Here is an 11,869-nt window from a genome sequence, read left to right on the forward strand (position 1 = left end):
AGGCTTCTTCTGCTCTGTGGTTCAGTTCTGATGCTCACATCCCCATTGTAGGCAATGTCTTCAGTGAACGGGGTCATCATGTGTAACAAACTGCAGCTCAGAAAATGTTGTTTTTATGTGTTTCAGCCATTCATTTACACAACAGCAGCATTTTGGGGCCCTGAAAATGGTTTTTGAAAACGATTGTCTTAGTGTAACTGAATTTGTGAAAACAGTGATGAACAGTGAGCAAACACATTTTTTTTTTAGTCTTGGTCCGGCCTCCCCTTCCTTTCTACTCATCCAATGGTCTACTGATTTTTTTGTCTCATGTGAGGGTAGTCAGCAACAGCACACAGACTAGAGCGAGAGACCTGAGAGTAGTTCATTAGAAGTGGTTTTTACAGCTTTTGCACAACATGCATCTTCTGCTTTGGAGAAGAAATGTTTTTGACTTATTCTTCAGTCTGTTTTTCTTTTATCTCAAATGTAACAGCATAACAGGCAAGTTGCTTTTACTGTATTTACTATATGTTAACTTTTATGTATTGGATATAGGAGTTTATGATCTTGGGGTTTAATGATTTTTAAATTGTGTTACATCTTTTCAGTAAAAAAATAATAATAATAAAATTAATTTGGGTCATTTGTGTTATTATGCTAAGCAAAAAAAGAAGAAAAAAAACAGCCTCGATTCCATTTTGAATCGTGAGAACAACTCACTTTTTTTTCAGGAGATATTTATATGTTAACTCACACTTTTTTTTTTTTTTTTACATATTTTGCAGCTGTTGGTCATGATGTATCAGTCAAAAAAGGAGGAAATATCACTTTGTTTTGTCATCTGATTGAGACAGAGGAGAATTTAATTCATATTATCTGGCAGAAACAGACGAGAGAAACCCCTAAACCGGAAACCTTCTTAATCGTTGACAAAGATGGAAAAACTGAAAACAAAAACGATTTACTGGACAAGTTCAAGTTTACTGGAAATATTAAAGAGAAGAATGGATCGGTTCAGCTGCTAGGAATGACACTGCAGGATGATGGGATTTATACTTGTATCTCCATATTTCCTAATGGAAAAACTCAGACAGACATCAATGTCACCGTACGTGGTAAGACCGTAAATGTTCTTCTCTGAATTAAAGCTGCTTTAAAATACAAACTTGTAAATGCTTAGGATTCAACAAAAAAATTATATCTTTTTTATTTACCCACCCATGTGCCCAGAAAAGCAATTTTTTGATTAAAAGACATCTATTAGTGGTCTAAACACACCCAAGATGTCTAGGCTATTAAAAGACTACATATATACATTTAATAGACAACAAAATGTCAATCCATCCAAACTAATCAAATATACAGCTTTTAATAAGAAAACTAAAGACAATACAAAATGATAATAAATTCAAAACAATAACAAAAATATTTTTTATAAATACAATACACTTAAATATAAATATAATAATGATAAAAAATCTGTAATTTTTAACAACAAGATAATAAAAATATAAAAATGAATATATATTAATTTTCTATGCATGAGACTAGGTTTGGCACGACATGCAGCAGTCTCAATCTCTGTCTGGTGCAGGTAAAAAAATTACAGTGCTTAAGGTGAGGTACAATTCATATTTCTTCATTAAATAACTAACAAAATAATTTGAAAACTTTAAGTGAGGCATGAGTGCACAAATGGCTTCACATCACCACATCACGTCTGCACTTTGAGTGAGCTGCACACAGTGTTGCCAGATTGGATGGATGATTTCCAGCCCAAAAGCTCACAGAAACCTGCCCACTCTAACAACAAAAAACACCCAAAACTTTAACTGTCAAAATAATGTGATAGAATATGTCATTGAAGGTTGTTAAGAGCCATTTTAACTCCTTAAAACAAAATAATTATGACAAAATAAACCATAATAACGTTGGATACATTTCCCATGGATCAAATCGGGGCAAATGCATTACAAAGAATTACCAAATATGATTAAAATATGCAAGCAGTCACCATCAAAAAGTTAATCAAGTAATTTAACGATACCCTCGAAAAACAAATTCATCATTATCAATGTCAACATACAGAATTTAAATGAAAAAGAGTGCCCAATATAAGTGATAGTAAAAAGCAACGTAATAGATATTTCACACTTTTTTATGCACATGTGACAGACTCAAAACTGTGTTGTCATTCATTGATACAGTAAATACTGCGTAATCAGACAATACAGTTTTTTACAAAAACAACAATAATAATCATCATCTGAATCCATGAGTTTTATCTCTGAGCTGATATGTACATTTATTTTGTTACAGAGGTCCCCACGAGAAATAATAACCGTCAGAATCGGACTTAAGTCTTTCGTGAAGTTTATATTGTAGAACATTACATATCTTTGCAGTCAAAACTAACACATATTAGTCACATCAGCATTAGCGTCTATGCACTGTAGTGTGTCTGTGTTTATAACGTGATGAGTGTCTGGATGCAGTATATGCACATTTGGGCTTTCAGTTAGCCTTTACAATTTATATGTTTGAAAACGCCAAACTGACCCCAAACCATCCCAACTCAATTGCCTCATTGTAAAAACAAATATACACAGCATGACCAAATTTTAATTACATATTTGTAAAAAAAAAAATAGAAAGTCAAAAAAATTTCACCACTCATATAAATTCCTCCCTACCACAAGAGTCACCTAAGAGGGGAATTCCCCCCATATTCAAAAAGGCCCTGAATAAATGTTAAAAAGAAGCCTTTTTATCATGTAGATGGTTCCCAATCCTGGTCCTGGAAACCCCCCAACATTGCATATTTGAGATTTCTCTCTTTTCATATATATATATATATATATATATATATATATATATATATACAGTACACACTTATATATATATATATATATATATATATATATATATATATATATATATATATATATATAATGTGTGTGTGTGTATGTGTGTGTGTGTGTTTATAAAAATAGAGACACCAGAACTCTCCATTACATTCTATTGTGCTCCTATGATATGATTGGAAAATCTCTCTCTCTCTCTCTCTCTCTCTCTCTGAAGGGGCTTTTTATTTAAAAAAAAATTATTTATGTGCCTTTTTCCATTTGCTTTTGTAAACATGCATTTGTAAACTGCAGTAATAAAATGACTTGAAACATTTTATCTTTTTAAATCTTTTATTTTGCACCAAATTATTGAGAGTAACATGGCAGTAAAGTACTTGATATCGATAAAATGTAAACGATACCCATCCCCAGCCCGAGAATCCATCACAAAATCCTCAGAGGGGGCCCCCAAAACATTAAACACCCCCCCTGGGTGTATGATAGAGCCCATTGTCTCAAGCATCAGAATTTAACACATAATGGACAGAATTTTCCATTTTAAACGATTCATCATTATATTTCCTCTTACAGAACAAAACGTGTAAAAGAAAAATGGTACTGCTTAGTGCACAAAAATAACATAAAAATTATTAACGGTCAATGTATTTGACATTCACATTTAAATTTGAAAGACAAAAACTATTACGTTTTTTATTTAAGTATTAAGTATTTCATTTTTATACACTCAATAATTAACCATTTCATAAAAATAAAAAAAGATTAACTACCAGCTTTTAGAAATAATCAATGTTTGTCATGTTCTCGTTGTTGACATAATTCATTAATTGTCCTTTTTTGTTTCAAATGTAGTTCCTCCGGTGGGAAATGTTACAGGGAAGACACATGTTTGGGGTCATTCTGACATTATTCTGGCCTCATGTGTCGCTTCCCATGGCCGGCCTGCAGCAGAGGTGTTTTGGAGATTAGGAGCTCTGAATGACTCACTGAGGACAGAAACCAGCTCCACAGAGCACACAGACGGAAGCGTCACATCTGTGTCCCACACACTTGGTGCACCATCTAAAGATTTAAACCAGAAGAAGATCCAGTGTGTGATAAAACACAGCACACTGACAAAGGAGCTAGAACTTGACTACATAATAAATGTCCACTGTAAGTAACATATGCATTTACATATAACATATATGTAATATGTAAACTGTCATAAACTGCAAACAAGTATAGCTTAGTGCAAAAAGAATACAACAGCAACTGCTAAAGGCTGAGTAACTCTTAACAGATTTTATGTGACAGTAAGTTGTGATGGGCCTCTGTGTCTGCAATCTGTTAACTGGTGGAGCTGGAAAGCAATCACATTTTCATTCCTCTAGAAGAAGAAAGTTAAACTTTTCCTGGCCTACATAATGCTTTTAACCGTCCAGATGTGAAATGTGATTCGCACGGATTCCCTCCTGTAAATTAATTATTATTATTATTAAAGCATTAAAGTATTATTATTATTTGCAACTTTTAGATCCTCCTGACTTGGTGGTGATATCTCCTGATGACCCAACACAGACTCAAGAATATCTTTGTTCAGTGGATTGTAACCCAGCACCAACCAGCTACATCTGGATCAAGTAATGAAATCATGTGCTTTTTAGTTCTTTAATTCCTACACATTTCAGACAGCTTCAGAGTTGTATGGCAGAGTTGCTTGTTATTTTTTAGGCAGAGCTGTTTTGTTTTACTCAGATAGGATGATGGAAAACAGTATGTGTAAGTGTTATATCTGGGAATGTTCTAGTACTCAAGATTTGGGAACATTTGGATTCAGAAAACAAGAAGTGTGCAATCAGACACGTTAAAATAATTATAAAATATAAAAAAGTATAAAAACGTTTTTAAATTTTTTAGTATAGGACAATATTGAATTAAAATTTTTGAAAAAATAAATAAATACATTTTAAAAAAATGCCTTTAAAGTTGTCCAAATGAAGTCATTAGCAATGCATGTTACTAATCAAAAATTAGTTTTTAATATATTTACCGTTGGAAATATACAAAATATCTTCATGGAACATGATCTTTACTTAATACCCTAATGATTCTTGGCGTAAAAGAAAAATGTATCATTTTGACTCATTCAATGTATTGTTAGCTATTGCTAGAAATATCCCCATGCTACTTATGACTGGCTTTGTGCTCCAGGGTCACATATGTTCATGTATATAACCGTTGGATTCACTAGTCTCCCTAATGTGTCTTTATTAACAGATTGAATGGAAGTACTCTTCGTTCTGAAGGAAACAAGCTTTTCATCCCAAAATCCTCTACTGATTCTAATGGTGTATACATCTGTACAGCATCAAACCAGTATGGAAGTGCTTCAGGTTTCCTCTATGTGAATAACACTGGTGAGTCGCCTAATAATCTTTATATTTAAACACTTTCTTTAGCTGCTTCTGTTTTAAGCTACATCTTGTTTTTAAAACAATGCATAATTGGCATCAACAACAAATGCATTTCAGGTTTTGATGCATTACAGAAAATCTGTACAATCCTGTAGGGATGTAAATTTGAGGATTAAAGCCTGCTCAGACTGTGAATTATAGCTATGCAAATAACGATAATGATATTAGCATCCACACCAAAACACAACGACTTTCCGTTTATTATAAGTGTTTGCTAAAGTTTTTTCATCTGCTGCTTTAAATGCTCAAGCTTTTTAAAGTCGAGTGGATTGGGATTGGCTTTTTTCATCATTTACCAGCTGGAAAAAGTCATTCTGATTCCAATGATATTGCTCCTCAGTCCTCTTTGTCTCCACGGAAATAACTTTGCACAGCAACACAAGTTCAGTGGCCCATAAATGAATGAAGAACAGAGACAGAGAAGTTCAACCCTTTTATTCACAAGCAGTACCCTTCCATATAGATGGATGTTCAACTTTAATATAGTATCAAAATTAAGGGAATCACACTTTAAAAGTTATGTACTTTAGACCTAGTTAAAATCATAACCCACCATTCTTAAAATATAGGGTTACCAAGCCTGCCGGAGGAAAGGGGCAAATCATGGGGCCACAGACCCCCAGACATAAGAGCACACACAGCACACGTGCACTAATATACCAATCACTAACCAACAGCATTAAAAAGGTGTAGTGAATGATGCAAATAGCAGTCTCAACTCAGCCGACCCCAAGCATCGATGGCCTTTCATGAGTCACAACACCGAAAGGAGATAGAAGTCACATGTAAGGAAGTTACACAACCCACTAATCTTTTTGCGCTATTTATAGGGCAAAATAAATACATGTCCCACCCAAAAAAAACATCCTTATTAACATTTTTTTATAGGATCCACTGATGACTGCTGGCTTCTTTTTGGTTTGGTCTTCAGCTGTGCCGTCCTGTGGATTTCTCTGGCCTACATATTGAGCAGTGGTCGAAAAATGCATCGTGTTTAACACTCAAGTAATAGTAAAGCTTCATTTGGACAACTTGTGATTTTCTCTGTATTTAGATTTTTTTGCACCCTTAGACCATTTCAATGAATTGACCCTTGTGACTGGTTTTGTTATCCAGGGTCTTATCTGTGCTGCACATGTGAACCTGCACGATGGGACTGTTGTGATGTGGATAGAAAAGCAGAAGCTAGTCATCAAGCACTACGCTCATATTCCCATCTGTCATGGTCGGAGTTGTTATGGTCATAACTGACCGCGATTACCAGAAGCTCTGTTTTTTGAATGATTTGACTTAGATGAGTAGATGAGTTTGCAAGCTGAATATCTAGATCAGCATGCAGTTTATAATGTTACCAATCAGGGGCGCTGCAAATGGGGCGAAGTTAGAATGATTCTAATGGCACATGCACTTTGGGGGGCCCAAGAGATCTGTTTAACTATAAATAACAGTCATGTAATAGAAATTTTAAATATATCTATGAAAGAGTTAAAGGGTCAGTTTGCCCAAAAATGTATGTCATTAATAACTCACCCTTATGCTGTTCCAAACATGTAAGGCCTCCTTTTATCTTCGGAACACAGTTTAAGATATTTTTAGATTTTGTCCGAGAGCTCTCAGTCCCTCCATTGAAGCTGTGTGTGCCGTATACTGTCCATTTCCAGAAAGGTAAGAAAAACATCATTCATAGTAGTCCATGTGACATCAGAGGGTCCGTTGGAATTTTTTGAAGCATCGAAAAAAAAATTTGGTCCAAAAATAGCATTTATTCAGCATTGTCTTCTCTTCCATGTCTGTGTGAGAGAGAGTTCACATCAAAGCAGTCTAGATATCCAGTTCACGAACGAATCATTCAGTTCACCAAATCGAACTGAATCGTTTTAAACAGTTCTCATCTCTAATACGCATTAATCCACAAATGACTTAAGCAGCTAACTTTTTTAATGTAGCTAACACTCCCTCTGAGTTCAAACAAACCAATATCCCGGAGTAATTCATGTACTCAAACAGTACACTGACTGAACTGCTGTGAAGAGAGAACTGAAGATGAATACTGAGCCGAGCCAGATAACGAACAAAACATTGACTCGTTCACGAGTGAAGAACCAGTTGCATCGGTGATCGGATCACCAGTAGTTCTTTCGGACAGTTCGATTCAATAAACCGGTTGAAGAAAACGGTTCACCGGTTCTTTTGCGCTCGACTTAATGGCGTCATTTGCGATGATCACTGTTGGGAACGTTACTTTAAAAAAGTAATTAGTTATAGTTACTCACTACTTGTTCCAAAAAGTAACTGAGTTAGTAACTGAATTACTCCATAATAAAAGTAATTCGTTACCAGGGAAAGTAACTATTTGTGTTACTGTAAAAAAAAAAAAAAAAAAAGAAGATGCGTGTGTCACACTTTACATGTACACATTATATTCACGTTCTTGCCTTTGACCTCAATGAATTTGAATTAGTGCTTATATCTCTACCTAGCTGAAGAATATCCGGTCTAGCAGTGCCTGTCAATCATTGCGGAGTGTTACCATGTACACTTATATAACAGCAAATACATTGAAAACTCTCATGGATCATTAAAGTTAAACAGACAAACTTCATGCAATTACTAATGTATAATTCATAACTGAATAACTCTGTTTTACAGAAGTATGCATCGTTAGGTAATTAATTCAGCAGCATACTGCACGTGTAATGGCAACCATTACATGAATACACACTTCGATTAAACATACTTTTTACAATGTTACTAACTTGGACTAGTAATCCCATAATAAAGAAAAATTTACAAACAAACTGATTTTGTGCAAAAATAATCAATAATCAGTAAGTAATTTAATAGATTCAATCACTTTTCTGAGGAGCTGATTAAATATACCTTTCATCGCAACGACATCCCGCGAAAGAGAGAGAGCACAGGAAATTACATCAGCTCTTCCCTAGTGCTAACACACGACGTAACTCACGTAAACGGTTCTTCCTAAACATTTTATATAGATTAACAATTCCATAAGGAAAATCAAACTAATAACAAAAGATAGAATAAAATTCAAATTATATATGTAAAAAGAAATTAAAATAACAATAGTTTTGTGCTTGAGATCACATGACTTCACTGTGCAATTATTCCTGATACCAATTTCAAAATAAAAGCACTTTTATTAGTGCTATTAGTTAATAATAATTTCAATAATCTAGTGTAACAATATTACACTTGCCACACGCGCTCATAACATTAGCACAGAATCAGTTCAGAATCAATCACCAAAAGAATCAGTTCAGTTCAGATGCTCTGTGTGTCGGTTTCCTTCACGCTGAATCACACATGCGCAGTATCATGTGAAAAAAACATGATAGGTTCTTGACTCGTGAACGAGTCAATGTTTTGTTCGTTATCTGGCTCGGCTCAGTATTCATCTTCAGTTCTCTCTTCACAGCAGTTCAGTCAGTGTACTGTTTGAGTACATGAATTACTCCGGGATATTGGTTTGTTTGAACTCAGAGGGAGTGTCAGACACATTAAAAAAGTTAACAGCTTAAGTCATTTGTGGATTAATGCGTATTAGAGATGCGAACCGTTTAAACCGATTCAGTTCGATTTGGTGAACTGAATGATTCGTTTGTGAACCGGATATCCAGACTGCTTTGATTTGAACTCTCTCTCACACAGACACGGAAGAGAAGACAATGCTGAATAAAGTCATCGTTTTTGCTATTTTTGGACCAAAATGTATTTTCAATGCTTCAAAAAATTCCAACGGACCCTCTGATGTCACATGGACTACTATGAATGATGTTTTTCTTACCTTTCTGGACATGGACAGTATACCGTACACACAGCTTCAATGGAGGGACTGAGAGCTCTTGGACAAAATATAAAATATCTTAAACTGTGTTCCCAAGATAAAAGGAGGTCTTACATGTTTGGAACAGCATAAGGGTGAGTTATTAATGACATACATTTTCATTTTTGGGTGAACTAACCCTTTAAGGCTTATTTCTGCACCTCAGGTAACCGGTAAGTGATTGATGGTTGTTCATGTCTATGCAATTTCACGTATTGCTGTAAACTTGGGATTTCACATTTCCATTCTCTTAAACTCATTTTTTCCCTAACTTTCGATCTTCCTGCAACTTGTGTGAATGTGTGAGTGCGTGCGTTTATGTGTTAGATTAGTTTATATGTCTTAGATTTATCTAATAAAGCCTTATTCATATTGAAACGAGAAGTATTTTGTGTTTTGTGCTTACAAGTTAATGTCTTAAACTGCCGATCTTGTTACTGTGCTAATTAACAGTGTTTTCACTATACGTTGTATATTAATATCCAGCGCAGAGTTGATGTTAAACTGCTCGCTCACTGAATCGCAGGGCGTCTCAGTGATCAGCGTGAAACAGTGATTCTGTTCAAATTCCCTTTAAAATCTTAAATGATTCACTCTAAGCAAAATTGACCTGTTTCCCTTACACATCACTGATTGCAGACTGTAAGGATATGATAATGGGGCAAATATGTCAGGGTAGATCAAGGGAGGAATATTACATACAAATAATCTTGCCACATTTTCACCTTGTGCTTCCCATGCATTTAATCTTGTGGGTCTGCATGCTTTTTTGGCTACATCAATCACCTGTAGAGTTTTGTAAGTGCCAGTCCAGAGTGATGGGCTATATACAAAGACACTGTAGGCTGCTCTCTGCATAGCTTTTCAGACGCTCAGTGGAGTACTTGAATAGATGCTTTCAAGCTTGTGGCTAAATGGGCCTGAGTGCAATACTAAACACGTGCAGTCTTTCAAATGCGGCCAAGACAGAAGTTTTTAGACTCAGAAAGTAAAAATTAGCATTTTAGCATAAGATTGTGTTCCAGCTCCAGAGTTGTTCCCTATTCATGCTTGCCAGAGAAAACATAGATAGAATAAGTTTTATCATAAACCAGTTATGTAGGGTAATTAAACTATCTGAAAGGCTTCAGTTTCATAATTCATCTTGAGGACAACCCAAGAAAAACAATGAACTTAACTGTACAAACAAGTCACATCAGAAAGTATCCAACACAAACACAAAAAAAGCCCAGAGTGCTCAACCAGTGAACCATGGGAAGTGTGTGCCATGGAATTGATTTTACAATCTAATAAAAAAATTCAGTTGTTTAATGAAGTACTGTATGTGTAGTACAGATCTGATATATAATTATAAGAAAAAAAAATCAAAACAATTTATGAAAATTAATAAGCAAATAAAATTAAATGGGTCTAATTTAACTACCTAATGTAAATAGCCTAAAAAAAACTATAACTTCCCTTTTTAATTGTATCACACTCAACAAAAAACAACTATAATGTACACTGCAAATATACTTTTTAAATACACACCATTGTTCTACAGATTTGGATAGCTATGATTTCATTCATTCATTTTATTTTTTTAATAAATTGCTATTTTTATTCACCAAGGATGCATTCAATTAGTCAGAAATAACAGTAAAGATTTTTCAAATGTTACACAAATAAATACTGTCCTGAATACATAATATCATATAAATACAATGAATCCCGAAGAAGACACATGATCGTGATTTCAACATTTATTAAGCAGCACAGCCATATTCATCTGTGATAAGAAATGTTTCTTGAGCAGCAAATCAGTACATTAGAATGATTTCTGAGGATCATGTGACACTGAAGACTGGAGTAATGATGCGCAGGAATATATCTTACTGTTTTGTTCTTTATATAGGGATATATTTGTCAAATATTATTTCCAAATAGGTTTAGGAAAGGCAGGTATCATAATGATTCGTTGACATATCAACTTACAATTACAATGTTTGTTTTGGGCCAGTCTCTGAACAAACATGCAGTGCTGAAATTCAAGTCACATAACTCTCAGTAATCTAACTTCAGCTTACCTTGCACCACGATTACAGTTATTCTGCCATTAGAAATAAAACACTTCTGGGTCTGAGAATAGTTGCTCATAGTAACAAAATTCTAAGAAAATTCTTAGAAATGTGGGTGTTTCCTCTTGAAGTTCAAGAAAATATCATAGTATGTAAAAAAGTAATTCAGAAAGCATCTTAAACCTTAAAAGTGACCTTAGGTCCAAAAATGAGTACTGATGAGGATTTTTAAGAGGCTTAAGGAGAAAATGGACGAAATGTGAAGAGGGAGAAGAAATGTGTTGCACACAATGCATGACAGTGAGTTAATAAGACTCTACACATTAGTTTGTGCAGGGATCATGTTTGTGACTGATGTTAGAGACAAGCTAACATCTCGGACACAGCTCAGAAATGCCATAGCATCAGACATGGAAGTAAATCACTATATTAACTACATTAACTTATTTGGCAACTGGAAAGATAACAAAAATTGCTTTTTAAATATATACCGTATGTGTGTGTGTGTGTGTGTGTGTGTGTGTGTATATATATATATATATATATATATATATATATATATATATTTATAGTTATTGGGACCCTTGGTAACTATGGACAATGAAGGATCTAAAAATAAATATACACTGTTAATCATTTTGTTCTTTTATTTAAAAAAATCCT

General features: G+C 34.4%; 1 protein-coding gene across 3 annotated transcripts; it reads left to right on the forward strand.

Moving 5' to 3' along the window:
- Window positions 1-306: 306 nt before the first annotated feature.
- Window positions 307-6,828, forward strand: LOC113108935 (nectin-3). 3 transcript variants are annotated; one of them, XM_026272364.1, is made up of 7 exons: window positions 307-483; window positions 768-1,097; window positions 3,699-4,001; window positions 4,363-4,468; window positions 5,106-5,245; window positions 6,191-6,313; window positions 6,419-6,828. In XM_026272364.1, exons 1-6 carry the CDS (start codon window positions 399-401, stop codon window positions 6,298-6,300), a joined length of 1,074 nt encoding a protein of 357 aa, XP_026128149.1. In that variant the 5' UTR covers window positions 307-398; the 3' UTR covers window positions 6,301-6,313; window positions 6,419-6,828. The 3 variants fall into 3 exon arrangements, with proteins under 3 accessions (XP_026128149.1, XP_026128150.1, XP_026128148.1); XM_026272365.1 differs by having other exon boundaries at window positions 6,191-6,307; XM_026272363.1 differs by having other exon boundaries at window positions 6,191-6,828.
- The last annotated feature ends 5,041 nt before the right edge of the window (window positions 6,829-11,869 follow it).

Source organism: Carassius auratus, chromosome 9 (genome assembly GCF_003368295.1).
Source record: "Carassius auratus strain Wakin chromosome 9, ASM336829v1, whole genome shotgun sequence".
Taxonomy (NCBI): Eukaryota; Metazoa; Chordata; class Actinopteri; order Cypriniformes; family Cyprinidae; genus Carassius; species Carassius auratus.

What these genes read in the sequence shown, in the direction of transcription:
- LOC113108935 (XM_026272363.1), top strand. Translation starts at nt 399, where the DNA reads ATGCATCTTCTGCTTTGGAGAAGAAATGTTTTTGACTTATTCTTCAGT. An exon ending in CTACATAATAAATGTCCACT is followed by an intron (nt 4,002 to 4,362) that starts GTAAGTAACATA and finishes TGCAACTTTTAG; the next exon opens with ATCCTCCTGACTTGGTGGTG. An exon ending in ACCAGCTACATCTGGATCAA is followed by an intron (nt 4,469 to 5,105) that starts GTAATGAAATCA and finishes CTTTATTAACAG; the next exon opens with ATTGAATGGAAGTACTCTTC.